Source organism: Halictus rubicundus, chromosome 10 (assembly GCF_050948215.1).
Source record: "Halictus rubicundus isolate RS-2024b chromosome 10, iyHalRubi1_principal, whole genome shotgun sequence".
NCBI lineage: Eukaryota > Metazoa > Arthropoda > Insecta > Hymenoptera > Halictidae > Halictus > Halictus rubicundus.
Window position 1 is genome coordinate 14,918,709 of NC_135158.1, and position 27,723 is coordinate 14,946,431.

Genomic DNA, 27,723 nt, shown 5'->3' on the forward strand with positions numbered 1-27,723 from the left:
TCGCGAAACTTTGCTCTAGGGCGCATAATGCAATTAGAGGAATCCGATTTAACGTATGAGGATTCACCGGCGTACCACCGCCTTTCGACTTATATAAGCTCAATGTGTGCGCAATGAGTCATCTATTAGGCTCATCATTTCGCCAAAAACCTCCAAACTCCTTCGACTGCTTCGGAAAATGTTGATCGTTAGCTTTCCTTTCCTTTTTCTTTCTTGACAATGGCGAAAGAAAAGTTCTAGATAAAAGACGTCGAACAATAAGAATACTGTACTTCACAGATGCGAGGTGATCCGAAAAGAGTCTCCGGTATATTTAATATTTTACATACAGTAATTTATATATTTAATATCTCATATAAATCAACTTGAGATGTTGAAAGCAAACATTTGCATAAATTGTTTTTTTCTTTCATTTAAAGTAATATGTTATCTTACCTTGTACCTGGAACGTTTTCGTCAGCGAAGACCATTCCGCTACTGTACATTTCACTGCACAACAGTATGACAATGTTTCGTTGTTGTGAAGAAAGGTGTGTGTGTGTGTGTGTGTGTGTGTGTGATAAAAAGTCTCCGTTTACAAGCAATGAAATTGTAATAATATTTTATTACATTTATGAATACACGTCAATTTGTTCAATGCGCTGTCATTATTGTCAATCTGACTTTGTACATCGTCCTTCCGTTTCGCAAACTTTTCTACACGACGTATCTACCATTCAACTCTGTATGAACGACAGTTGTTTCGCCACGTGCTCGGTCACGTTGCTCTTAATAGGCTTACGTGCCACCCCTCGTTGCTCGTGTCCGATACGGTCGCTTCGTCGTTGCTGCTTAGTTCATAAGAAATGTACAAGCGAGAGAAAATATTAGCATTTGTACTCGTTCTTCTACCTAAGGGCCCGGGATAGTCGCGTGACTTTTTAATTAACAATTTCCATTCACAGCCTTCAGACACAGACTTAAGATCCGTCTTGGCCTTGATCCGACGGGTCTTAAATCTCTGACTAAACTTGTCACATTTTTTCCTCTGTGTTATCGATATTATGAATTCTGAAACGTGCTTCAAGTTTTCGGCTTTGTTTCGCAGAGAATCGAGACAATTTTATTGTCTTAATATATAGAATGTTTTCTAGCGCGCGCTGCTCTCGATTTCATCCAGAAAACTCATCCAATGGCAGAAAAATGCTCGGATTCCACGGCAGGCGCGTCGTCAATTTTTGGCCTACTTCTTTACGCTTATGTTACCAAATATCTGCATAATCTCGGCAGCTACTGACCAGCGCGCACTAGATTGAACCTTCCTCTTTCGAATGAGCCCTTCATCAGCGACAAAATATTCTTATTTACGGACGAAAACTTGAGGCGCGTAAAATCATTTTTTGACGGTAATGTAGTCGCTCTACCTTATCGCGAATCTACGAAGACCGGGCCCTTAACGCCGTCTATATGATACATCGGTTTAACATTTTCCCCGTGAGACCATACAACTTCTATCCAAAACATTTTTCTAACATTCATATTTTTTTTGAGATATGTGCCCGGAGAATTTAACACTAAACCTACCGAGCCTTAAAAGTGACTAATACATGTTGTCTTATAAAAATGACGAGATTGAATTTATTTGGATTTTGTGGGGTTCGTATTATAACACACGCTCTCCTAAATATATTTATTTAATCATTTCCCACGAAAGCATCTGTACCATTTCAGTAATTGTAGAATAAAAAATCTGGAACGGTCATTTTGACCGGCGGTGGTAGGTTTAGTGTTAAAGTGGGGCACCGTGCGTATTCGTAATTTTTCTGGAAAATTTATGCTCTCTACAAGCAGTTAACCGCGAGCTCTATGGAATACGATATTTTTTAACTAAACAATGCTTCTTGGAATTGGTGTGATATAGTTTATATAGAGCAGTATTTTTTTCATTTTCGTGGGTGAGTTCAACTATCTAGGTCGGTGTAAATTTATCGTATCGTATATAGATAAATATGAACGTACGCGCCGCGATAAGCTCGTAGTACGTATTGTATTCCGGTGCGTCGACACGGACGTTCCGGCGCATGATTAAAAACGACGGTAATCGCGTCGTAAATTCGTCGGCGAAAGCACATAAACAGGCTCGCCGTTCTCGCGAATACGTGTGTTTGTCAAAACTAAACGCTCTTGCCTGTTGTCGTTCATTTGTTCCAAAAAAAAAAACAATCACACGAATTATTTCAACTTGAAATCGTACTCAATGTTTGCTGAAATTCCAAACAAAATTTTGTACCCGTCGCATAGTGGGCCATTTCTATAAAACAAGTTACAATCGCGTTCGAATATTAACTAGCAAAGTTTCAATCTCTTAGATTGAAACATCCCCGACAAGGGTAGTTTTATAAGTACAGTTTCTCATTCTAGCAAAAAAGTAAAAACCAGAATTTGGTTCTACGAGTTCAAGAAACTCCTAAAAACGTTCTGTTTCTAATTAATAATGTGCAATTAACAGAGATTTGAATTCTATCCAGCTTTTTGCGATTCTGACTGTTCCCACTGCGCGTCGTATGTTGAATTATCGTTGCCAATCATTTTACAACCAGATGGTGGATCAAAACTGTTTAAAGCAATCGATGGAAACAATTTATTTATCGTCGCAAGCGTTCGAATAAGCTGAAAATCGAGTAACAGTTCAAACCCTTAGCACGTAAAATTGTGATTTAACGGTCGTGCAATTAAGCGAGACGAATGTGTTTCGCGTTAGCTTAATCATACCTAAAAGACTGGATAATCTGTGTGTTATCGAAGATTATAATCGACTGTCGCTAAGCGCTTCTTGGAATATCTTAAATACGGCTATAGTTACCCATCCAAATGAAATATTGTCTATACGCTTCTTTATTAACCTTTGAACTAAGTGACTTTTCAATTGACATAACAAGAATGTTGCCACAATTAACGTAAATACGATGTGGTCGATATATTGGGGTCTCTGGTGACCCAAAAACAAAATTTCTGTACACTAACCTTCACTAGTGCGTTGTATGATTAGGAGGATTGGATTATTTAGTTTCAAATTATATTCTGAATGGTGTCCGAGAAAATTTATACAGAGTTTTAGATAGGTCCTAGTATAATACTTCATAATATCAGTAAACACTGTACCACTTTCAAAGTAGAAAGATTGAAAGAATTTCAGGGTGTCTATTATTATCAACATATTCAAATCATTAACGAAAGAAATACGTTTTCCCGCGGTTAATTACAGTTGCCTCAGAATTTCGGAAAATTCGTACTAATCAGGAATTAAGCATGCTTAATACGCGGGTCTTGCCACGTGTCAGTTACTCTACCTACAGGAATCACAAAACTTCGATAAATAATTAACAAAAGTTCCCGTAAAACGTAGAGAAGCTCCGATCGATACTTCTTCCGCGGACGAATCCTAGAAGCGCCGCATTCTTCTGAACGCTGAAGCAGGAAGACATCTCGGCTTTCGTCTCGATCAATAATTAACTACGCTGGTCGTGAATCGCTCGATGTTCGAAAAATAAAGAGAAAGAAAAAAAGGTACTCGAAGTTACGGGGTATCGATCTCGTTCCTCGTTTCCGCTCATGACGGGGATTTCGGCAGAAGGCTTTGCGTGTTAAGTTGTATCGGGCTGTTCGGGTCCTGGGGCTCTTTTATCATGTCCTCCTCGAAATTATGCATAGGCTCGGTGCAGTATTCTTGACCGCAGATCTTGCACGCCTCGAAATGCGGCTTAATCGAATTCCATAATTTCTGAAAGAGCAAATAAGGCGAATTATGGTCTCGTCTCGTCGCGGGCGCCGCCGCCGTCTGGGAACTAAAGTTTAATCGGCGTCTGAACGAGTGGTTTCGCGTTATCGTACCTCGGCGCAAGTGTTGCCGCTGGCTTTGATGAACTCGTAGATAGCAAAAGCGGGAATGCAAATGAGGGAAAGAGAAGCTATTCCCCAGCCGATCGCCTCTGCCCACCGAGGGTACTTGTATACGCCATTGTGGTAGGTCGGTGGTTCATAATCAATTAAGCTGAACACCCACACAGCCTGAAACAGTCAATGATTTATAGAACTGTGCGACTACACAGCTGACGATTGCTTGTCACAACCAGCCGAATCATTGTCGCGAATTGATAACACTTTTATCTCAACCTTTCTTTCGACCTCCAACTTTAAATAAACAGTTCTTCATTCATTTTTGTTCTCCGTTTAATCTTCGCGCAATGAGCGGCGTTGTACAATGTAGATAAAGAAATTTGTATTCTTTTGTATTACAGAAAAATAATTTTTGACAATGTCTGTAAAAAATTCAACGACTGCGGATTTCTTCGTTTTACCATGATAAGGAGAGGTGCTGCGATCAGCCAGCAGAACCGGAAGTACGAGGACGGCACTCGTCCGGTCATCTCTTTCACATTGTTGCAAAGGCGTCGCACGCCGTAAAACCACGATATCGCGATCACTTCGAAAAACGCTAGAAACATAATCGATATCGAGGCCGCGTAGTGGTCTATCAATTGGAAGAAATAAATACCGCCCTGGAAACAATAAAAGATTCATCGGTCGAAATAATAAGGACAATGAGAACAGTATGTATTTTTTTCTGAAACTATTTCTCACCTGAGTAATATTAGGCAGACCGAACAAAAATGATATTACGCATACTAAAAGTACTAACATCTCGTGACACACGAGATGACGCTTCACCCATTTCGGGAAGCCATCTTGAATTGACGTTACAACCACCTCCACTACCGCGAACTGAAATCAAATGAAATCATCAACCAACAAGAAAATAAAATATCGAGGGGAAGAAGTAATTGCTTTCGTTCATTAGATTGTCCGAAATTTTATTGCCAATTTCGTTGCATTCTGTCTGTGAGTTAAAAAAACTGTTATTCACATTTATTAAATTTTCATTTAATTCAGTGCAATTTTTTTGTATACTAATATCATACATATCCGTAATACAAAAGCACAGTGCGGGTATTAATATTTGCAGTTCAATTATCGGAAAATCTAATGCCAGTTTAATATTGTTCACTGCACCTACCTGACTATTCAACGAAAGGCAGACTAGCATAAAGAAAAATAAGACGGCCCACAGTTTCGACGCTGGCATCTTGGCTAACGCTTGCGGGTAAACGACGAATACCAGGCCAGGTCCTTGAACGGAAATTATGATTTGTCTATAAAATTGCAGGAGAAGTTAATCTGACATTGATTGACACCATTCAGACGTGAAAGTGTATTTATTTCTCTACGATCTTTGCATATTTCTAATTAAAAATCGCGGGACTGCGATAAAATTGAATTTTACTTTTCGCATTAGCAGCTGCCAGTAGCTTGAAAATAGTAAACAGAAAAATAAAACTTTGCGAATGTTTTTATCGAAATTTCTGTGTACGCATAAGACAATTCATCGCATTTTCCGTGGTAAATTCCCAAATTGGGAACTTCGTTGTATTCAGGATTGAATTACATTCGGAAATGAACGTTAACGGACAATATATACGTAATTTGTTAACGTACAATCTGTGGTTGCTACGTACCATCTGTGAGAACAGCCTCGACGGACATGTTTTGTTCGAGGGCGATATTACCGATGGTGGCGAATGAAAATATTCCGACGAGCAGGCTGCTAAACGCGTTTATAAGCGACACCGCGACGCTGTCTACCAAGATGGTGTTGTGGAATTTGTTGTAACTGGCGAAGCAGATCATCGAGCCAAACGCTATGCCGACGGAGTTGAAGATTTGAGCAGCTGCGTTGATCCACACCTAATCGTCGCACATAGTGCGCGAAGAGAAACGAAAACTCGTTATTGCGTCCAGTGGAAAATTCTTACGGAAGAAAGAAACTTTTAAGAAATTTCTATTTCATTCGAGATTCTTTTCTTCTTTCGAAATAGTAGCGCAAGGGTTAAGAAAATACTTGTGGCACCTTTGCGTCGCCGAGAAGCTCCCATCGCGGATGAAAGAAGAATTGTAGACCCTTGTCAGCACCTTCGAGGGTGAGGGACCGCGTGAGGAAGACGACGATTAGGACGAACGGTAGGGTCGCCGTGATGTATCTAACTTGGGCTGACGATTTTATGGATTTCCAAACGGAGAAGTACACCAGAATCCAGGCAGTAATTAGACAGGCAACGAGCTCCCATCTTAATGCTCCAGATTCTTCGATCCCTTTACTCATCTGGAGTACTTTGTTGCTAAATCATCAACGAAATATATTAATAACTCGTAACGAAGATTTATGGATTTTTTGTATATTAGCAGCCTGTTAAATATGGATGTTTGCATTTCTTATGTAACAATTGGATTTTGTGCGTTCATGGCAGAAACGAGCAGGGGTAATTTAAAACAGTGAAAACATTAGAAGAATTTGAAAATACTGTTATATTGATTTCAAGACACCCTGTAGAGTCGAATTATGAATTGAATTATGGAAAAATTACTCGAAAAATTCTTCTGACGGCGTTCTGGATGCGTTCGGTCGAGTACGATTGTCGATGGCACTGAAGGTCGGTAACCAGCAAGCCACAGTGTTCCATGAGTTGTCACAGTCGGACCATGGTTGCTTTTCTCTGAACGCCGCGAAGAAATAGTATATAGCGTAGGCTATTATCACATTATGGTATGTCGACATCAAAAACGATATTACTACCGACGACAAGCCAGCCCCTGTTTAAACAAATAGGATTATTTCAAGCCGCCATTATAGGCCAATCACTGCAAATCCCTGAGCATCAAAATTGAGATAATTGAGTCCTTTGAAACTTAATTCTAGAAAAATACCAGTTAAAGCTTTAGAAAAACATATCTACTAACAGATAACGTACGAATAAACTTGAGTATAAAACAAGAAATAAAACTGTCAAGCGTTACTCATTTCTCTTGTTTATATAACGTTACAAATGGAATTTTTAATATATGCAATTTCAACATTTTCTTACATTGAAAAACCGAGTGAAATGTGCGTTAAAAATGGAAGAAGTAAAACATCTTTTAAACATGTGTTGTTTCTTTCGGAACATTAATTTGGATCTATTGTTTGAATCTATTCCTGGTTACATTATAAAATGGAAAAGATAATCTGCAAGCGATCGTTTTAGAATTAGAGAAAAAAGAGCAGTAATTTAATGAGTTGTTAATTTTTCTATACCTTTGAATAAGGGACAAATTTGACCGAGAGCACCAATTGGTCCTCGTCGAGTGAACTGTCCGATACTGAGCTCCATGTACAACAATGGTACTCCACAGACTATAAGTATTAGGAAGTAAGGTATCAAGAACACACCTGAAACATTTCAACGAAAAATTAAAAGATAAAGAAGTTTTGTAATTGGATTAGTGGTGGATTAATAGTGGTTGGAACTAACTAAGATCGTGTAATTTTACTAAAAAGATTGTGTCTTTACTGTAATTGTTTACGGTTCTTTTTTCTATTGCGTTCTATGTACGCTATAATGCATTCAACTGTATCTGGGTGATGATCTTGAAATGATCTTGAACATCAAAATATGATTCAATTCTAAGACAGTGTTAAAACCGTATGTAAATACACGGTTTATGTTATAAATATTTAAGGTGATGTCTATAAGCGGCGGCAAGATTGACAGCAGCGAATCGTCGAATGAATTAAATTATGTTCATCTACATACGGATTTGTACAAGGTGTGTTCTCAGATTACTGCAAGCTGAATATTAATGTCGACAAGTGTTTCACGACAATTTATTATTCAAAGCAAGAGCAATTGAAATGATTTGTATTTACGATGTTATGGTCACAATTGGGCATTGTTTTATTTGGCATAAGAATAAAAAAAAAAAAAAATATATATATATATATATATATATATTCTAATGTACTTGTTCGACAGATAAAAACGAACGCGAATGTTACTAAATCTGCCTGTAATGTGGATTTATTAAAGGTTGCATTAAACACGGCTCGTACGTAATAGTGCTCAACGTTAATCGTCATTCTGTGGGCAGTAACAAGGTCACTGGATGTAACTCTTTATTCGTAATAAACGATGATCACACAGTCCCGCGGATTACCACTTAATTTGGGAACGAGCATTTAGCCCGACCAAATCGTAGAAATACATTTACAATTGTACAAATACATTGCTCTTTATGACAGACGGCAAATAATTTCCCATTATTTATTCCCATGCGTACATCCACTGCCACTGCACCATATAATACCTAAAATCATCGCTGCAGTCGAGTTTTATCCGTTCCCTGTCCTGATCGGATCGTGTATATTACATTCTTCCACAAAATCATTCTACATTTCTCATATCATCGTAATTTAAATTTCGAAACATTGTTGCGAATGTAGGCACAACTAATTATCGATTTCTTATATTTTTCTTATCAGTTATCGCAACATTAACTAACATTAAGTATTAAAATATTTTACTAAAATTCATTGATGAAGAGTTACATTTTTAACGAAAATTTACTATTAAAAGCAATCGTATAAAATCTCATTGAATTACGCGATTTCTTTTTCTGGTGTATTTCATTTATCAAATTCTATATTTCCACTGACACGCGAGCATGGTACGCGTAGGATATAGTAATTTGATAGCGTGATTTAGGTCGCAGCGTGAGAGAATCGCCATCCCTTCCTGCTTAATAAAAGCATTATTTTAATACCTAATATATCGGCGTTGCTCCAATTCCAGCTGCCGTGTGTATATTCAAAATGGCATATAGCGAACTTAGAACGACCTCGATACTGAAATTCAATCACATTGCTCAGATATTGCACCGATTGTTGTTTCCGGTTGTGACACTGAAATAATTTGTGCCGCGTCGGTGCATCTCACGCATATGTAAATTAATTCTATGAATGTCCCAGTGCAGTAGTCGAACAAATTAAACAGCATTCACTGATTTGACGTCGTGATGCACGATATAACTCAATTATTGAAACGACCATTTCGACGTATGTTATTTCATGGTAATATCACCTGTTTTTCCTGTTTACGAAGCCTTTGCTATATCTTTCTCAGCGATATACGTCCATCACTATAAATCTTCAAACTTTGTAGCGATTATCATAACGTGTGCTAATATACTAATTATTAGATCGTGGATTTTAAATTACAGCTAACAGCTGAATAAAGAAATATTTGAAATTATTAATCTTAATAATTATTTAATTTCACTTTACTATTTTACTTAGTAATTATTTAAAAGGATTTAAAATTATTAATCTTAATAATAGTGATTTCAATTTTATCGTTTTTAAGTGCCTAAATGATGGTGTACAATATCTTAAAGGTTTAATTGTATTTACTTTTAAGCAGGAATTGTTTTATATTTATTAGTTTATGTCATTTATATTTCTATTGAAATCCCTATATTCACTATACCCAAATGCAGTAAATTGTTTATTGCGCACAGTATTTTCGCGTGATTAATTTTTTAATTTGGAGCAAGTTGTAGGATATAAGAACTGAATGTTTAACAAAGATACATATATGGTGTCGAGTGACGAACTGACTTTGATTCCTGTGGAAATTTCATTCCTTCCTTTCAATGCAGACTATCCCACGAAAATGTAAATTAACACTGGTCGTATAACATCGGTGGTCACATGTTGCATGCAAATGAATCCTCAAATCAAATTCCTACTCTGAAACTATTAATTCGCGAACAGCTTTTATAGTTTTTTCTAACCTATAAATTATGCATAACAATATTTATCGGATTACGCAGCTTGTGTTTCGAACATTTCTCTATTTTACGGTAGTTTTAACTGTATTTAAAATAGCGCACAGATCTAAGGAAATCACATTATAACAGATAAGAATTGTAACAATATTAGAATTGTATTTGACGAAACCTTCATCTTGATTAATAGAGAGACATGAATTTTAGCAGCTTTTAAAAATAGAAATTGATCAATATTGTATGTTTGAATAATTTGGAGATTTTAAACCACGAATCGTACCAAATATACTTTATATTCGAATATCATTATGATAAAGAACTATCAAACGAATATTTTTGACTTATCAGCATAAGGTATTCGGTATGTATGTTCTTTTTAAACTTTTCTGCTAATGCACCTCTTTCGAGAGGTGCATTATACTTTCATGAATTCTTATGAAACTAATTCCCCGTGGAAGAGACTCCGGTTGAAGTTGAACCCCGACATCAAAGAACTTTTCATACGTCGATTTTTGGTAACTAAGTGTTTCCGTATATATTCCGTATAAGCTCATAACGTGAAGCATTTTTTGATAAAAGTTCATTTTGCCAATGAAACAGAAACTTTGTACTGGTTTTATTAATAATATTTTCATATTCCCTCGAGGTGTTCAGGAAGGGTGAAAGTTCAAACGAATACTTCAAAGCAATAAGTTTAAAATGTCCACTTGATCGTTCCTGACGAAAACAACATTTAAATATGTAGGAATATACAAATCGATGGTTCAAGCGTTAAGTTCACGATCGAAGTGCGACGTACGTTTATTAAGTAACATATATATAACATAATAGATATATTAGTCAATAGATTAATATATTAGATAATAGATCTAATGACTTTGCGGGACCCTTCTCTGTACCCTTGTGTATTAGTCTGACAACATCGAGCTGTGAATACATATCCCAACGTGTGGTTCGAGCAATTTAGCAGAATTATGATAATGTGATTCTGTAATATGACAATAGGCCTGGAGAAGCAAAGGCTTACAGCGAAGTTTCTTATCAAATTGCAAAAGTCTGTCACAGAAACATTAAGAAGCAAAATCTGGAAGCAAAGATTGCTTCCAAAATGATATTTAATGAAAGAGCCACTGCACTCGCCATATTAACCCCGAAGGAAACCATTACGAAGATAATAGAAGTCGAATTCGAGTCGGCTGATTGATAGGACTTTTATAAATTCAGTCTCGTTTCTTTCTATTTTTAGGCACATTGTCAAATCGCAGAGCCACGCGATTACACTTCCAGTAAATTGCACACGTTAAGGCATTTGCAGCTCGTTGAAAATTGGCAGACTGATACACAAGGACATGGAGAAGTGACCCGCAAAGTCGTTAAACCATATCTGATACCGCCGCGAGGAAATTGATAAGGTCTGGTTTCGCTTTTGTCGCATCCCGTGTGCCGTGTACCTGCTGGAAACTCAATATCTTTTTCTTGAAAGAATTTTGTACTTTGAACTTTGTTTATTTCAAGTTGATTAACAAAATAAAGGAGAAAGTATTCTACCGATCGATTATTAAACTTTGAATAAAGTTCTTTCATCTTTAAAGTATGGCAGGATCTTTCAATAATTTTGGAAAATGTCAACACGACGGCTTGTTAAGGAAATAACGTTTCGTTCCGCTAAAGAAAATCAACTTTGAACATATATACATATATAAATAGTCAAATAGTCGAGATACGGATAAAATCGTAAGATCGTTTCTATATTGTATCATAAAAATTGTGATAAAACTTTGTGTTCATTGGATTAATATTTTCAGAGCTTCACGAATTTTTCATGAAAAAGAGTGCAGCCAATGTTACAACTTCGCTGTTTCTTGATTCAGGTTTTGGGAGCATCTGTTAAAATTACTGTTAGCTAAGAGGCCCTTAATAGTTAGTCGTCGTAGGCTGTAATCGTCATAAAACATAATAATTTTAGTATAATTGTAGCTTGGATAAGACAAACGTAACATCCTTCGATATTATCGTGTTAGAGTTCGAGTAAAGCGACGAAGAATTGAAAACCGACGAGGTTAACCTGCCGAAAAATGGCGTCGAGCGGTGTCGCGCCTACTTTCCGAGTTCATTTCAAACGATAAATTCCTTTCACCTCGGGGTTCAATTGCTCCGGACTTCCGGCGTGTTTTTTAACCGATACTCGAACAGCGTACGGGACGATTACCCGTCGTTCGTTGCTGCTCTGTTATTCAAAAGATCGCGTTGGTCCATCACGGGTGTAATCGCGCGGTTCCCGAGCCGCTCTAGTTTTCCGGTTGTCCAATTTAACGAACAGTTGGTCAAAATGATACTCGACCGATTATTTCCACCGGTGTCATTGAAATCATTTACGATGCTCGCTGGCGTAGCGCTACGTTCCGGCGGCAAGGTCATGTATCAAGTTCCGCGAGCAGATTGCGCCACGTCCGGACTCTCCGTCGAGATGCTTTCAGACTTTGAAAATTAGCGGGAACACGATACGCACTTGTATCGCCGCGAGGCGAATCGAGAGAACGTCTGCCCTTGCGCTGGATAGATTTTCGAGGATGCGCCGTACAAAGGGGATGCGACGCGCGAAACGCGATACGCGCACCGCGCAGAAATTATGATACCGACTCTCCGTGTCCTACAAATTGTTATCGACGAAATTCTAACTTCATTTCAGAACGGAAACTCGAACTACGATACTGCGATCATTGTTAACACTTTGAACTTAGTTGATCCAACTAGAAACCCCAAGAACTCCATAAAATCAAAGTAAGTTATTTAATGAAAGAAAAATTGCAAAAAAATTAAATGTATGATACTGAGCGATCCCCCAACTTTTTTGCATGTTACAGACCCTAATCAAGTTTAGTACAATGAATATATCAACGTAAAAATTCATTTTAAAACCTGCACAAATAATTCCGACGAACGTGTTAACGCGATTTCTCGTTTTGCAACGCACCCTATAATAAAATGGAAAAAATGGTTCTACAGGATGAAACATGGGTAACGAAAGTCGACGGGACAGCAATCATTCCTAAAAAGTTACTTTATATTATTTCTCGTGCAGCACGGTTACCTATAACGCAATTATGCAAAAACATTTATGTATCGTCCGCGACAGGTTATTTGATTTAGAGCAATAGATAAATAATAATGATAATTGTGTTCGACAAAGCTGAAAACTTGTGTCTCAGAAGCATAAGCTACTGCAAGTTTTGTATTCACAAGTGCGTAGTAAGAGTATCAAGATGGAAGTGTGCGATATTAATCGTAGAAATGATTAGATGTTGTCCCACGATAGGCGTCACTTGAAGTATCGCGTGAACTAAGGATTTCAAAAACATAGATGGCGACGTAATTATAACGAATCGTAATGAAAACATGCCCTGAGACACTCTCATTATTTTTACATTTACGAATTGCTCGAAGTTTTTGTATCTTACTGCGTTTATGGTGAAAACCGGTCAGCGTAAAAGAAACCAATAAAGACATTAGAATTCACAAGAATATTTTCATATTATTGACTTGTTTAACTGAATTAAAATAATAAATACATTTTCATCTATCTGGAATTTCTAGACTATCTATTTGATTTGATCATGACATAATCGAACTAGAATATTTTCATATTATTTCTGATTCGTTTAACTGATTAAAATAATAAATACATTTTCATCTATCTGGCATTTCTAGACTATCTATTTGATTTGATCATGACATATTCGAACTAGAATATTTTCATATTATTTCTGATTCGTTTAACTGAATTAAAATAAATACATTTTCATCTATCTGGCATTTCTAGGCTATCTATTTGATTTGATCATGACATATTCTAGTTCGAATAAACATCCGCAGTATAGCGACTATTGCTCTCACGGTGTGAGCAAAGCTGTACATTCTACGAAAGTATTAATGTGTTTAAAGAGCAAAGCATTCGGGAAACGAAGGTTTTATTACAGCAATGTTTTCCTTGAAAGTCTACGTAGGTGGTTTTCTATAGCACTATGTAGCGTACATAAAATCTTTATGGAGCAGCAACGATGTATAAGTGTATGTGTACAATTCTTTGAGCGATGTTACTCCTATCGGGAACATTCTTTTCTTGTAGTAATCAAGTCACAATACAAAGACTAGACGTAGCCTCTTATCGCGGATACACTAATCGCAGCAAACACAAGCGTGTCAGCATCGTATCTAGCGCGTCCAAATTTGTCTTGTAAATGTCTGTTTGAGTTACGTGAACGATCACAGTGCGCCTTCATAACTGTCGCGAGAGATTGCTGATCGAAAGTGAGAGATACTGTTGTTATCAATTAAATTTCAGACTGCGATCTTCGCGACGACACACTTCGAAATTACGTGAGACGTCTGGGTGAGTTCCCAAGTTATTGGAGTAACTTGCGTTTAATATTAGTTCCGCTGATACGGTGGTAGATATGGTTTCTTCTTTTCCATATTTCACTCGAAAGCCGAGATAAAGAATGGTATCGATAAGTGAATTAAAGTACCGTATTTACACAGGATGTCCCAGTATTGGTACAACCGTGGAGGGGGTGATTCTACATGAAAAAATAAGTCGAAAATGTATTTGTACTCGACGTTTATACGTCGGGTTCGCGCGCTTCAGTATATGCAGGAAGTAGAATTGGTTGGTCGTGATCAGACGCGCCGGACAATTCCTCGACGATTCATCGGACGATTTCCAAATCCGATTTTCTCAAAAACGAAGCCACGTATGAAAAGATTTCATTCCATATTTTTTACTTATTTTCTCATGTAGAATCACCCCCTCCACGGTTGTGCATGCCGGGACACCCTGTATAACCTAATTTTCCATTTACATGGTACGTTGATTCCAGGAGAACGAAAATAAAAGCGCGATTGAGTCGTTGTATATGTGAAAACTCGATACGAACAATAATTTCTTTTCAAACAAAATAGAACTCTAGGATAGAACTCTATTTAATTGGAACGAAATATTGTTTACTTTAACCCCCAGTATTGAGTCAAACTCCTACCGACGATTTCGAACGGAATCCATTAAATGTGTATGTTACTAATTTCCATTAGATCGAAGTAATACTTATATTTTGTTGTTGTCGATACAAGGGTGATCGATAATTGACGTTAGAAGCGAAAAGGAGGTGATTCTATATAAACTATAAGTCGAAAATGTAGAATAAAATTTTTTTCATTCGAGGCTTCGTTTTCGCGAAAGTCGAGTTTGAAAATTCGAGTTCGCGTGTTAACATTTGTAAGTAGAACCGGTATGAACCGGTGCAAACGCGTCAGACGATTTCTATTCAATAGCACGCGTGTCCACCCGAATGTTCAAACTCGATTTTCTCGAAAACAGAGCCGCGTGTGAGAAAATGTTATTCCACATTTTCGACTAAATTTTTGTCTTGTGCCGCATCGAACGGTTCAACGGTGAAGGACTGAAAAACAAGTTAATTTTGACTCGTCGGGTGGTTCTAGCGTTAAGACGAGTTACAGTGTGAGAAATTAGGAACACCCTGGACCGCGGAACGTGAGAATAATGTTAGCGGCGTGTGGATGCACGTGGATACTCACCGCCGCCACTTTTGTAGCATAGGTAAGGAAACCTCCAAACGTTACCGAGGCCAACAGAGTAACCGATACAAGCAAGGACAAATTGCACTTTGTTGGCCCAGTGCGGTCGTCTCGGTTGTCTATAGTCCCCTGGGTCCTCGGCATCTGCATCGTCCAGGCTGGTACACACGGACAGGTCATCCTCGAATGATCTGAAATCAGATCGATTTGGGTTACCTTTGATCCGTTAACGGGATCATGGTGTTCAACTCTGGACACACGCGCGTCTGTACAACGTTGTAATAAAACTAACTTTCTAACGATTCAACATTTATTCCGCGAAGAATCAGTTCAAGTGTTCGTAGAAGTTACAGGAACGCATACGTTTCCGGTAAGTGTTTTGCAAGCTAATCGTAGAATAAGACCGCATTTATTATTGCTCCTTCCGGCCAATGTTCCAAACTAAGCTGATGTTGTTTAACAGCAACTCGATTAGAATATTTCATTATTAGCAATGTAGACGTAGTCTACGAAGCACTGAATTCTCATTCAATTTCTCTCACGCAAGAAGGATACGCGTAGAACCTGAATTTGCATCTTCCAGTTTATTTTACGTTCGTCGTAACGAATGTGTGTAGTCTGCAAAAGCGTACGCGTACACATTAGTCAACGTATGCACACGGTATTTTGATATGTACATGTCACCATGAATGATGCATATGTTTCACAGCCTGTTCAGCGAAAGTATGCGGCGACAGAATCAAAAGAAAAAATCGGAAGAAGAGGAGGGAATAAAAGATCGAACGAAAAATCTGCAAGAAATAGTTCGTAAGCAACGAAGGTGGCCCGCTTAGGCGAACCAGCCCGCACAGGCATCTGCTGTCGAGATGCGAGAAGCGAGTAGGGTCGTTTTCCATCACGGGCGACACGGGCGAATTTTTCTTTCGCGGGCGCGCGGGTATCACTTGCGAAATCAACGGCGAAGCCCGAGTTACCTTTGATCACGGTTTTCCACCGGAGCTGAGGATCCCCAGAATCAACCGGAAGCTTATCTCCCCGGTGATTTATAGAAATTGTTAGGCGGACGTGAAAAATTTAGCGGGGCCCGTCCGTCCGCGCGTCTGATAAAAATGTTAGTCGGAGAGAAAAGAAGATCGAGCCGCAGGAGGACGCCCTTATTATGATTAACGATCGCGCGCGCGCGCGTGGTGCACAAACGAAGGACCTTGACACTCGGCATTATATAAGCGGCAGGAATGAAGAAGAATTTTTACGAGTTTATCGCGACCCCGCTCGCGGGTTTGCGACACGGCCAGATGTAAAAACGATGTCGCGGCGCTGTGACGGCGAGAGTTATGGCAATTGACAAAGCCGGATAATAAATACGGCGCACCCGTGTAAATTCCTGGATATTTCACAATACGAAAACAATGCGTAACGGCCGCGCGCGTGCGCCCGAACAACAATAGTAAGTTATTACAAGGCCCATGCGTTATCGCTGACTAAATTCACGGACGGAGATGCAACACCGTCGTTCCTGCTTAAAAATCAGTTTCTAAACACAGTCATGTCCCGCTGTACACTGGCCCACGAAAGTATTCGAACGCCCTTTAAAACGGTATAAACTTTTTTTTTAAATCGGACCAAACGACCTGACTTTTTTTTACATAATTAATTAATTCATAATTTAATCTGTAGCTAGGCAGCTGTTCCATGATCTAAACACTCACGCTCCACTGATTAGTACGGACAATATCGCGAATGAAACAAGTAAATGTCATAAAAATCGTGTCGTGTTTAGTGTTATTTCAATCAGAAATGCTGATGAAAGTTGTTTCATAAAAAAAGGATTGGTGTCGATATTTTGTTTACTCAGTATTTTTTTCTACTATCGACGCTAGCGATAAGAGTTCGATCCCGCAATTTTCATACGCAGAAGCAGCTGTTTGCACATTATATTTGTATTTGCAGACGGAAGGCGATAAATTAAATTTTATAATTGGAGCGCAAGGCTGATCTATATTTACGTGGAATAATTTATGTTTGACATGACAAATGGACATCACGAGGAAAAGAATAGTAAGTAAAGAACGACTGTGAGACTTTATGAACGAGATATTCTAATTACTGTACTAGTTATTGTGTTTTTTGAACGTTTGGAATGTAAATAGTATTACTTTGGAAGTGTAGGTGATTTATGATACAATTACGAAAGTAAATGAAGTTGTCATCGATTCACCTGTATACTGATTTATTATATAATTACGAAAGTAAATGAAGTTGTCATCGATTCACCTGTATACTGATTTATTATACAATTAAGAAAGTAACTGAACCTGTCATCGATTCACCTGTATACTGATTTATTATATAATTACGGAAGTAACTGAACCTGTCATCAGTTCATCTAGCACGCACATTCACCTAGCAGATTAATGTGGCATTCACAAGTTATAGATGCTGTTCATATCTTTATTATCTCTTTCCGCATCAAAAGAAAAGCAATTTTCTGGATATGCTAATATTTCCTGTTTATTCTGAAAGAAAATATTTGTAAGACGTGGATTTATCGACAATAAATTTCAAAGAATTTAGTAGATTGCCGAGAAAGTTTTATGAATTCTTGAAGAATGCGTGCGAACTTTCTTCACAGTATAAAAGTATGCACCTTAAGCTAAATTCACCAGCTGCATGTTTTGCGGCAAGCTTGTCACATTTCCAATATAAAATTCTGCAAAAATTGAGTTTTCCCTACAAAACCGTCCTCGTCGCACTAAACTGTAACCTCACGATGAATTTTACACATGTTTCCTTGGATCGTCAGCTAATTGCCAATACCGTAAGTCACAATAAAAAACAATTAAAAATTTTGCTTGCTAAATTTGAAACCAGCTAAATAAATACTTCAATCTATTCATTGAAGAGTATTCAGTATTCGTGACAACGATCGAGAACACAATTGATATCGCTGAATAAGAAGCCCGTTCCGCTATAATCAAATTTTTAATTTTACGTTTAACACTAGGTTTACGGAGCATTAAAAGCGAGTATTTTACATTACTTTATAAAAATAAGAAGAATGTGTCTACCCAAGTTTTCAGCAATTTTTAAAATAATATACACGTAGATGGATCTTCGCAATCTCAATAATCGTACATTAAAAATATTAGGGTCCCGTAAATCTAGTGCTAATGAGTTCTACTGAAAAATTTGACTTCCAAGAACTTCTCTATGTCCGTCCTCGTCGTAACATACACTACGACAACGTTTTCAAAAAAATGCCCTGGTCCACGTTTTAACGCTAAAGAACCCGTTAAAGAGTTCCACAACTCTTTCGGTCTCTGGTTTAAATTCTAAAGAGACCTGCTAAATTTCCCGGCATTCCTGTTTCGCGGGCTGGCTTCCGGAAATTCCGATTTAGCATAGAGATCCGCCGTGTAACGATAACACCGCGAGCAATTGTTCCGGAGATGGCCTTGCGCAAGGTGAGGCGATCGCGAGGCAGGTAATTAAACGGGTCGTTCTAAATAGAGTTCGCTAAAGCGCCGCACGGGAGCATCGAATGTGGAACAATGATTACGGTCCTTTAAACGGTCCACTCCGATTTCAATGGAAGAAGCGGGGACGGCTGCCCGACAATGTGCCGCGTGAACACCTACTTATAACAAAAGTATGGTCTTACATTGTACACCTATTATCCACTTACGTCTCTGGGACAATACGCTGAAATTGCAGACCCTGGATGACGAGACCACGCTTCACAAGCAGTTCGGACGTACACGGCATCTCTCGCCGCCGAAAATCCCGACTCAGCGCCGGGGTTTCGACAGTCGTCGAAGTTTTAAACAATCGTTTCGCGAGACGAGGAAGTTCGAGCCTGTCGCGTCCCGTCCGTTCCGCGAAACGGTGAACCGTTCGGTTCAAAGGCAATTCAATATCGAAAAAATCCGAGGTTTCATCATCGCGAACTATTCCGAGTCACCTTTCAAGAACGGACTGAATGAAGACTGTCCGCGGCCTTATTTTTATGCGTTCTGCTGACGGAACGAGCTATTTCGCGCTCTTCTGTTGTTTGCTTTGAACGTTAGAAGCATACGGTGGACGCGAGCAACCTTCGATCGCGTCTAAAGATGTTTCCATGATCGTCCGACAGCTACCGATAATTATGCAATTGGTCAGCAGTTCGAGCGCAACGATTCGCACAACGAGAATTTATGTCAATCGTTGGACAATTTCGCAACGTTTATCCGACGCTCGTTCGACAGCGAGAGAAATTCTGCGTCGACTTTCATCCTAAGGGCACGGTCTTCGTAGATCCGCGATAAGGTAAAGTCACTACATAACAATATGTAGAATTTGTATAAGAAATGAATTCACAATTGTATTAGTTCTGCATATTAAGGGTCTTCGTAGATTCGAGATAAGGTAAAGTCACTACATAACAATATGTAGAATTTGTATGAAAAATGAATTCACAATTCTATTAGTTCTGCATATTAAGGGTCTTCGTAGATTCGCGATAAGGTAAAGTCACCACATAACAATATGTAGAATTTGTATGAAAAATGAATTCACAATTCTATTAGTTCTGCATATTAAGGGTCTTCGTAGATTCGCGATAAGGTAAAGTCACTACATAACAATATGTAGAATTTGTATGAAAAATGAATTCACAATTCTATTAGTTCTGCATATTAAGGGTCTTCGTAGATTCGCGATAAGGTAAAGTCACCACATAACAATATGTAGAATTTGTATAAGAAATGAATTCACAATTGTATTAGTTCTGCATATTAAGGGTCTTCGTAGATTCGCGATAAGGTAAAGTCACTACATAACAATATGTAGAATTTGTATCAAAAATGAATTCACAATTGTGTTAGTTCTGCATATTAAGGGTCTTCGTAGATTCGCGATAAGGTAAAGTCACTACATAACAATATGTAGAATTTGTATGAAAAATGAATTCACAATTCTATTAGTTCTGCATATTAAGGGTCTTCGTAGATTCGCGATAAGGTAAAGTCACTACATAACTATATGTAGAATTTGTATAAGAAATGAATTCACAATTGTATTAGTTCTGCATATTAAGGGTCTTCGTAGATTCGCGATAAGGTAAAGTCACTACATAACAATATGTAGAATTTGTATGAAAAATGAATTCACAATTGTATTAGTTCTGCATATTAAGGGTCTTCGTAGATTCGCGATAAGGTAAAGTCACTACATAACAATATGTAGAATTTGTATGAAAAATGAATTCACAATTGTATTAGTTCTGCATATTAAGGGTCTTCGTAGATTCGCGATAAGGTAAAGTCACTACATAACAATATGTAGAATTTGTATGAAAAATGAATTCACAATTGTATTAGTTCTGCATATTAAGGGTCTTCGTAGATTCGCGATAAGGTAAAGTCACCACATAACAATATGTAGAATTTGTATAAGAAATGAATTCACAATTGTATTAGTTCTGCATATTAAGGGTCTTCGTAGATTCGCGATAAGGTAGAGTGACTACATTACCGACAAACATAGGCTATGGTTTTACAACTTTTCGCCCTTATATAAGAATATTTTGTCGCTGGTAAAGGGCTCGTTCGAAAGAGGAAGGTTCGATCTGGTGCGCGCTGGTCAGCAGCTGCCGAGATTATGCAGATATTTGGTAACATAAGCGTTAGAAGTAGGCCAAAAATTGACGATGCGCATGCCGTGGAATCCGAGCATTTTTCTGCCATTGGATGAGTTTTCTGGATGAAATCGAGAGCACCGCTAGAAAATATCTCCAGCAACAAATTGATCTATATATTGTCTTTGAATTCATAATATCGATAACACAGAGCAAAAAATGTGACAAGTTTAGAGACTTGAGTTAAGTTTAGAGATTTGACTAGGACCAAGGACGGATCTTAAGTCCGTGCCTGGAGGCTGTGAATGTAAACTGTTAATTAAAAAGTCACGTGACTATCCCGGGCCCTTAACGGGACATTAGTGCAACGTTCGACAGTTCAATCCGACCTCTGAGGTGCCGCGAAAAAAACTGGTTGCCAATAAAAAGTTCAATTGAGATTTACCACATTTCGTGACCTCTTGATACAACCATACCACGAAAGTTCATGGTCCGATCGTACTTCAACTCTTTTCCACGATGTCCATGGAATACCGGTGGTCGCGTGACAGATGTCATGCTTGTCGACGGAGAACGATCGACGAGATAAACCATGTACTACACCGGTCGGACAATACTATTCGTTTTATCGATATAGTGAAACGACAAGAAACTAATCGAGTGTGTAACGGCGTGCGGCCTGAAATGAAAAACGAATAAAATCTCGGGGGGGAAACGATTCCTCGAGGCGAAGCTATTTTCAAAGATTGCAGCATTTCTTGCAGTTCGATCTATTCACGTGATAATGGCGAATATCTTTGGCATACTTCCCGGCGGTTCATTGTCGAACGGTTTAAAAGCGGTGTCCCGAATAAAGAACGAAGTCAGTCTCGTTGCGTCTGTTGCTCCCACCTGCAGCGTTCGGTTACATGCGAGAGCAAACAATAACAATCAATCATCTTTAACCGGCGTCGTCAATTACCCATTATCACCGAACAACATCTCAATTATAGGCCACCGAACGCTCGAGATAACACCTATCTTATCGATCGCGATCAACCGGCGATCCCGTCGACTCTGAATCCGTCCGGCCGGTTCCTCCTCTGCCGAACGACCGTAATTCCGAGTAGGTTTCCGGGCGTTCGGGATAAGCGTCGCGGGTAAGGGACATTGAACGAAACCGAAACCGAATCGAACGGAGAGACGAACGGTCTGTCCCGGCGAAGAGGAACCACAGGCGGGACCATGATTCATAGCCGGCTCCTTCCGACGCTTCTCGTCGAGACGCGCACGTTAGGTAATGTGGCTCACTTACGGCGGCGGATGTACCATGTTAAGCAGCTCCGACGGCGATGTGGGAACTCTACGTATCGTGAGCTTCCGGCCGTCGGAAGAGCCCATGCCGATCGATGCTAGAGATCGTATAGACATGGAATCGGGAAACGGGCGTGCGTGGGCCGGCCCGTTTCCGTCGGTGAACAGAATCGACGCCCAGCTGGCCGCCGGTGGATGATACTGATGCTGATCCCCGTGCTCGTCCATGGTCGGGTTCGATTTCACGGATCTGACGCTGGAGCAACGATGATGTCGTCCGGTGCCGTGCGAGTCGAAACCACGGCTGTACTTCAGCACGCCCTGCGGATTGTCCCGGTACAGTCTGGTCTCCAAAGGGCCGACCTGCTCCCCAGATTTGTATTGTTGCAGCCGGCCAGCCGATTTCTCGTGGACGCTGCCGGCGCTGTCGTTCCGGGGGATGCTCTTCTTCGCACCGTTGCAGTAGGGGTTCGCCGAGCTGGCTGGGGTGATCGTGATCTTCCGACCGGACTCGGTGCCGCTCAACAGACGACCCCTTTCCTCGGACGGCGAGTCCGAGTCGGCGTCGTGATGATGATGATGATGGTGGTGGTGGTGGTGGTGTTGCTGCTGCTGCTGGTGTCCTGTCCTGGCCGCGTCAGGATCCATGTCGTCCGACACATCCTCCTCCTCCGGCATCGTGCTCATCTTGCGCACGCAGCCACTCTGCTTGCCGATCACGCTCTGGAGACGGCCGGCGTTGCCGTGCGGGCTCGTCTTGCTCGGGACCGTGTTGTTGCTGTCGTTGCCGTTGCCGTTGCCGTTGCCGTTGCCGTTAATGCCACTCTTGCTGTCCGTGGCATTCATGATGGCATGACGATCTACCGACAGAGACAGAGAGAGAGAGAGAGAGAGAGATCGTACGTGAACGAAGGTGCGCAGAGAGAAGGGGCGCGAATGGACAAAGAGAAACAGAGAGCGAACTATAGAGAGAGAGAGAGAGAGAGAATCAGAGACAAAGAGCAGGTGGTGGGGGGAAGAGGGAGAAAAAAGAAGAGGAATTTACGCAGAATACTTGTGCGAACTTCCGGTAATTTCATCGGTGCGAAGGAGCGCGAAAACATTTGTGCCGCTCGTTATCCGGATTCCCGGCCACGTTTATTCGTATATTTACCACCGGTTGTTTACTTAACATTAGTAACCGACCGTACCCCGTTTCGGCCGCTCTAGAAACAACAAGCTTATCTTTTATTTGTACGACGAGCACTTGCACGCGAGCACCGTGCGAACGATCGCTCATCACGATGACACATCGTTCCCCGGTAAACCGAATTACCATAAAACGAATTTACTCTTGTCCGACGCGACAGCGCCTCTATCTGGACACGCGTTCATGCGTGCGCGCGCGAGTAGCCTCTGTACCGCGTCGAGATAATGCTGCACGGGGCCAGCGGTCCGACGCATTACGGATTCACCATGGAATATCGGTCGCGACGCCGTGCCGACGAGCATTGACCCATAAAAAACAAAAACCGAGGCTCTCGTCGTTCCAGCGAAATTCATAGGTGCGCGGGTTGAATGAAAGTCGCCGGAATGAATCATTCAGAAAGGAAGCCCGGAGCGTGTTTCTCGGGATCGAGGCGGTGAACGTCGCGCATATGACAATCGGTACAGAGTATACACGGTATACCGAATAACTCGGGGATTTCGTTAATTAGGGACCGGTGCGCTCGCCCAACCGGTCGAGAGAATCACGCGTGTGTGTGCGTGTGTGTGATCGAGTACCTGTCAGATCGGAGAGGGCCTCGACCGGATTGATCGCATTCCAGTGAAGTCACCGAGACCCATCGATGTGTCGCAAGGTGATAACAGGTGCACGCGACGGTCCACGTGGAACCCTAGCCTTCCGAAGGTCCTGCCGTATCGTGGATGTCCTGAATTCGATCGAGAAGGAAAAATCGGCACACGATCTGTTCTCGCCGCGGCTGCACGCGTTCGCGGTACGTCAACGTCGCGTCGCGCCGACGTTGTGTACGCCGATCTCTCACGTCACCAGCTGTAACACACACGCACCGCCGCTGACTATCGCGTTTTCAATTGACAGTGCCTTCTTGTGGACAACGCGGGTACTAGTGATACGAGGATCGTTGGGACTCGGACCTGCCGTGCCATCGTCTCCTCGGCGCGGCTCGTGCCTGCTCGTCAGCCCGAGGATCCCTACCATACGCTCGCGCGCACGCAGCTTCCCTACGATTTTCTATTATAGGCCGATCGGTGCCCGATGCCGCCGCACGACCGGTCGTCCCCGCGTGATCTATGGATCCACCGGGTGCACCGACGCGGAAGAAAGTCCGTGAAAGCGGACGGCTCCGGATAAACCGGTACCTCTGTATGTTGGACCGTTCGTTTTGGAAGTGATGTAACTTCATCTCTTCGGGAAGATTGAGAAAACGAAAATTGACTACGGTCGACCCATTTACCGGCCACATCGATTAATCCATTAATCTTATTATAGTATTTGTTTGTCCAAAGTTTATTACTACCAAAGATTCAGGAACGAGAGCGTTGAACATTTATTGCCACGAAGCTATGCAAGCTATGAATCACATAACATGTGAGTAGTTGTATTCACGCATGTATGATTCAATATTCGAGTATCTGACTACCGGGAAAATGTAGGAACTGTTGAGAGATTTTTTAATTTGAAGAGTCACTTAGAAAATATTCTTCGTCCAATATTAATGATAATCATTCATGTACTTGAGATTATCATTTAAGACTAAAGTGTGCGCACGGTGAATCCACTTGTTAATCGATGTGATACTTTCGTTACAACGGTAAATATTTTGATTAAGCTTGTACTGTATAGTTTCACCAGTATCACTAAGAATAATTTGATTATTCGTATACTTCATATTTATTAAGAAAAAGAATTAGCGAATATATGAACTGAAAAATATGAATAGTAAAAGAAGGACAAAAAATTTAATAGATATTTTTTGTCTTCTCTTTTGTATTATTCATATTTGTATATATTTTTATTATTCATATTTGCTAATATGAAAGTATCAGTTCTGTACCAATTTGGTTTAGAAGAAGCTGAATTTTTCTCCATGCTCGGGACAATGGTCTTAAATCTGTCCGTTCTCGTTATATCTGATTGTATCAAGTTCGTACAATTTGCCTCGGTTCATTACATCAGTTAAAGACTCGGTTTAATTTCAAAACTATTGTCAAGTTTCACTCCTACATTTGGGCAACAGCTGCTGACGCTGTAGAATGCCCCCCTGAACGCAGGCAACCCAATCTACTGGGATGTTGTGTGTGCAGCAGTAGAGCCGGCTGATTTAAACAGGCACAATCTACTGACGGGGGATTATTCGCGAACTGTCAGACCAAAACGATTTTGATGAAACTTGTCAGACTCGCAAGGCAACCAAAAATAAATAAAATAAATAAAAATATGCAACTGTTTATAGCTGTGGTAATTCAAGTTCGAACTGTGAAACTGCCCCTCAAAGTGCAACTCTCAACAGCGTTAATTCGGAAATGGTTGGGAATAAATACAAGTCTTTACAGTTACATCATATACCATCAATAAATATTGATGCTTTAATATTTCAAACAATTCTGACGTTACGAACACTATTGAATTTAATAAACGCAAATGACTGAATTTTAGTATTTAATAACATTCTGAAACAATTACATAGCCTATTATGGAATATTCAATTGTTGCAAGAAACGGTTTATATTATATATTTAAAATTAAGGAAAACGTGAAAGTTAAAAACTTCTTCCGTTTTTGTATTTCATTCTCATTATTACTCTATGTCATTTGTTACAGCCAGTCTGCGGAATTTATGCATTTATGACAAAATGACATGTAAAACGTTATTTAAAGAATTAAATAATGAAGATACACTATTTTCAACTTAATAAAATTGTTGAAGATAAAAATGAAGTGTATGGGCCCCGTTTTTTACAAGCATTGCAAAAAATTTTTATTTTGCATGTACACACTATAGAATTGGAATTTATATAAGCGTATCTCTGGGAAGTCTTCACTTCCTGATATTTCACGTACATTCTGCTCGCACAGGTTTCTTTTATACTTACAACATTTTATTACGTCATCAAGATCTATAAACATCAGCTAGAAACATTAGTTGAGAATACACTAGAGCTTATACTACACACCTTTTACCAGAATGCTAATCGAAGTAAACTATGCAGCCGTAAAATGGAAAAAAGGACACTGTCACAAATCAATTTGCACGCTACATTTTACGCTGATTTTATCTGATAAAATATAGTCTAATAGAAACGACTAATACAGCGAGGCCAATGTGACAGTAAAATTGAAAAAAAAAATATCTGCCACTGGTTAAGTTTAACTGTATTTATAGGCACAATAGTTGATAAAATGTAGACAAGTCAAGTCGTTTAGGGTTTCTAGAATGTCCGAACACGTTGATAGCCAAACGTGACACGTTTTATTATACAACGTGTCTACGTTCTGTCGTTGGAAATAACTGCCAAGCGATGAATGATGCAAAAGAATGTAAGAATGCCTTTTTATTGATTTCTAATACCCTGTTACGATGTTTTTTATTAGATGTAAATTTTACAGTTTGTAATAATAATCATGGTATAATAAATGTTCTGATTCAGGTATACTCTGGACCGACTTATAATAGATTTTTCTAAAAACAATCTGAAAAATGACTTAACGTAAGATTAACATTTACGGTACATTTCAAAATTTATTGTCGATCGTTGCCAACCTGTTTGTCGACTCCAGTACAAAATGTGTTTTATCTCTCCGTCACATTCTAATCTTTAGTCGGCTAGAAATCCCTTGGGATGAGGAAACACGCGATAATCACGAGCAAAGTGCGCACTCTATCGAACATGCTTAAAAAATTCTCGTTTTCAAAAAGACTCGGCTATCTTATCATCGATTCGAAAAGACGTTAGGATTGCCCGTGCAACTGCTATGCGCAATCGATTCTTACTATCTAGCAGAGCCTGGTATTATACAAATAGAACACGGTGCGTAACAGAAGAGATGAACGTTAGCATAATATAAAATTTCTTGATGTGTTCGCGGATCGCGATTCCCGCGAGACAGGTACGGGACACCCTTTCCAACGAGAACCTTCCTCTCTGAAATATAAATATTAACTCGCATACATTGGGTAGCGCGGTTAATGCAATCGTGCAAGCGCAACTTGTCGCGCGCACTTGTGTACACAGCACATCGGTAGGATCATTGGGCCAAGGACCCGCGAGTCTGGAGTTCGATTCCCACCGAGGTATGGATAACGGTCGTTCGAGACATCGGTGTCATTATCCTCGGATAAAGAACGAGCACGATCGAACGTAACCTTTCTTACAACAAGCTGTTGCTACCGCGTTCAATAAATTCGTAGAATGATTTTTTTCCATTGCAATCTCGGCGACGACGCTGCCGCTGTTCGGGTGGGAAATATTGTCTAGAATCATAGCCACGAACATACTAAGTTTCACGAGCCCCCGACAAGCCATTC

General features: G+C 39.9%; 1 protein-coding gene across 2 annotated transcripts; it reads right to left on the bottom strand.

Annotated features, from left to right (window-relative positions):
* Positions 1–584: 584 nt before the first annotated feature.
* Positions 585–24,324, bottom strand: Ine (solute carrier family 6 member inebriated). Of its 2 annotated transcripts, XM_076795420.1 has the most exons (12): positions 23,957–24,324; positions 22,194–23,052; positions 15,286–15,476; positions 7,166–7,300; positions 6,459–6,684; positions 5,945–6,212; positions 5,553–5,781; positions 5,054–5,166; positions 4,621–4,761; positions 4,338–4,538; positions 3,871–4,047; positions 585–3,760 (listed from the first exon to the last, which is right to left on the bottom strand). In XM_076795420.1, the coding sequence occupies exons 2-12, from the start codon at positions 23,036–23,038 to the stop codon at positions 3,590–3,592; spliced, it is 2,697 nt and encodes an 898-aa protein (XP_076651535.1). In that variant the 5' UTR covers positions 23,039–23,052; positions 23,957–24,324; the 3' UTR covers positions 585–3,589. The 2 variants fall into 2 exon arrangements, with proteins under 2 accessions (XP_076651535.1, XP_076651536.1); XM_076795421.1 differs by lacking the exons at positions 22,194–23,052; positions 23,957–24,324 and adding an exon at positions 18,971–19,072.
* Between the last annotated feature and the right edge of the window lie 3,399 nt (positions 24,325–27,723).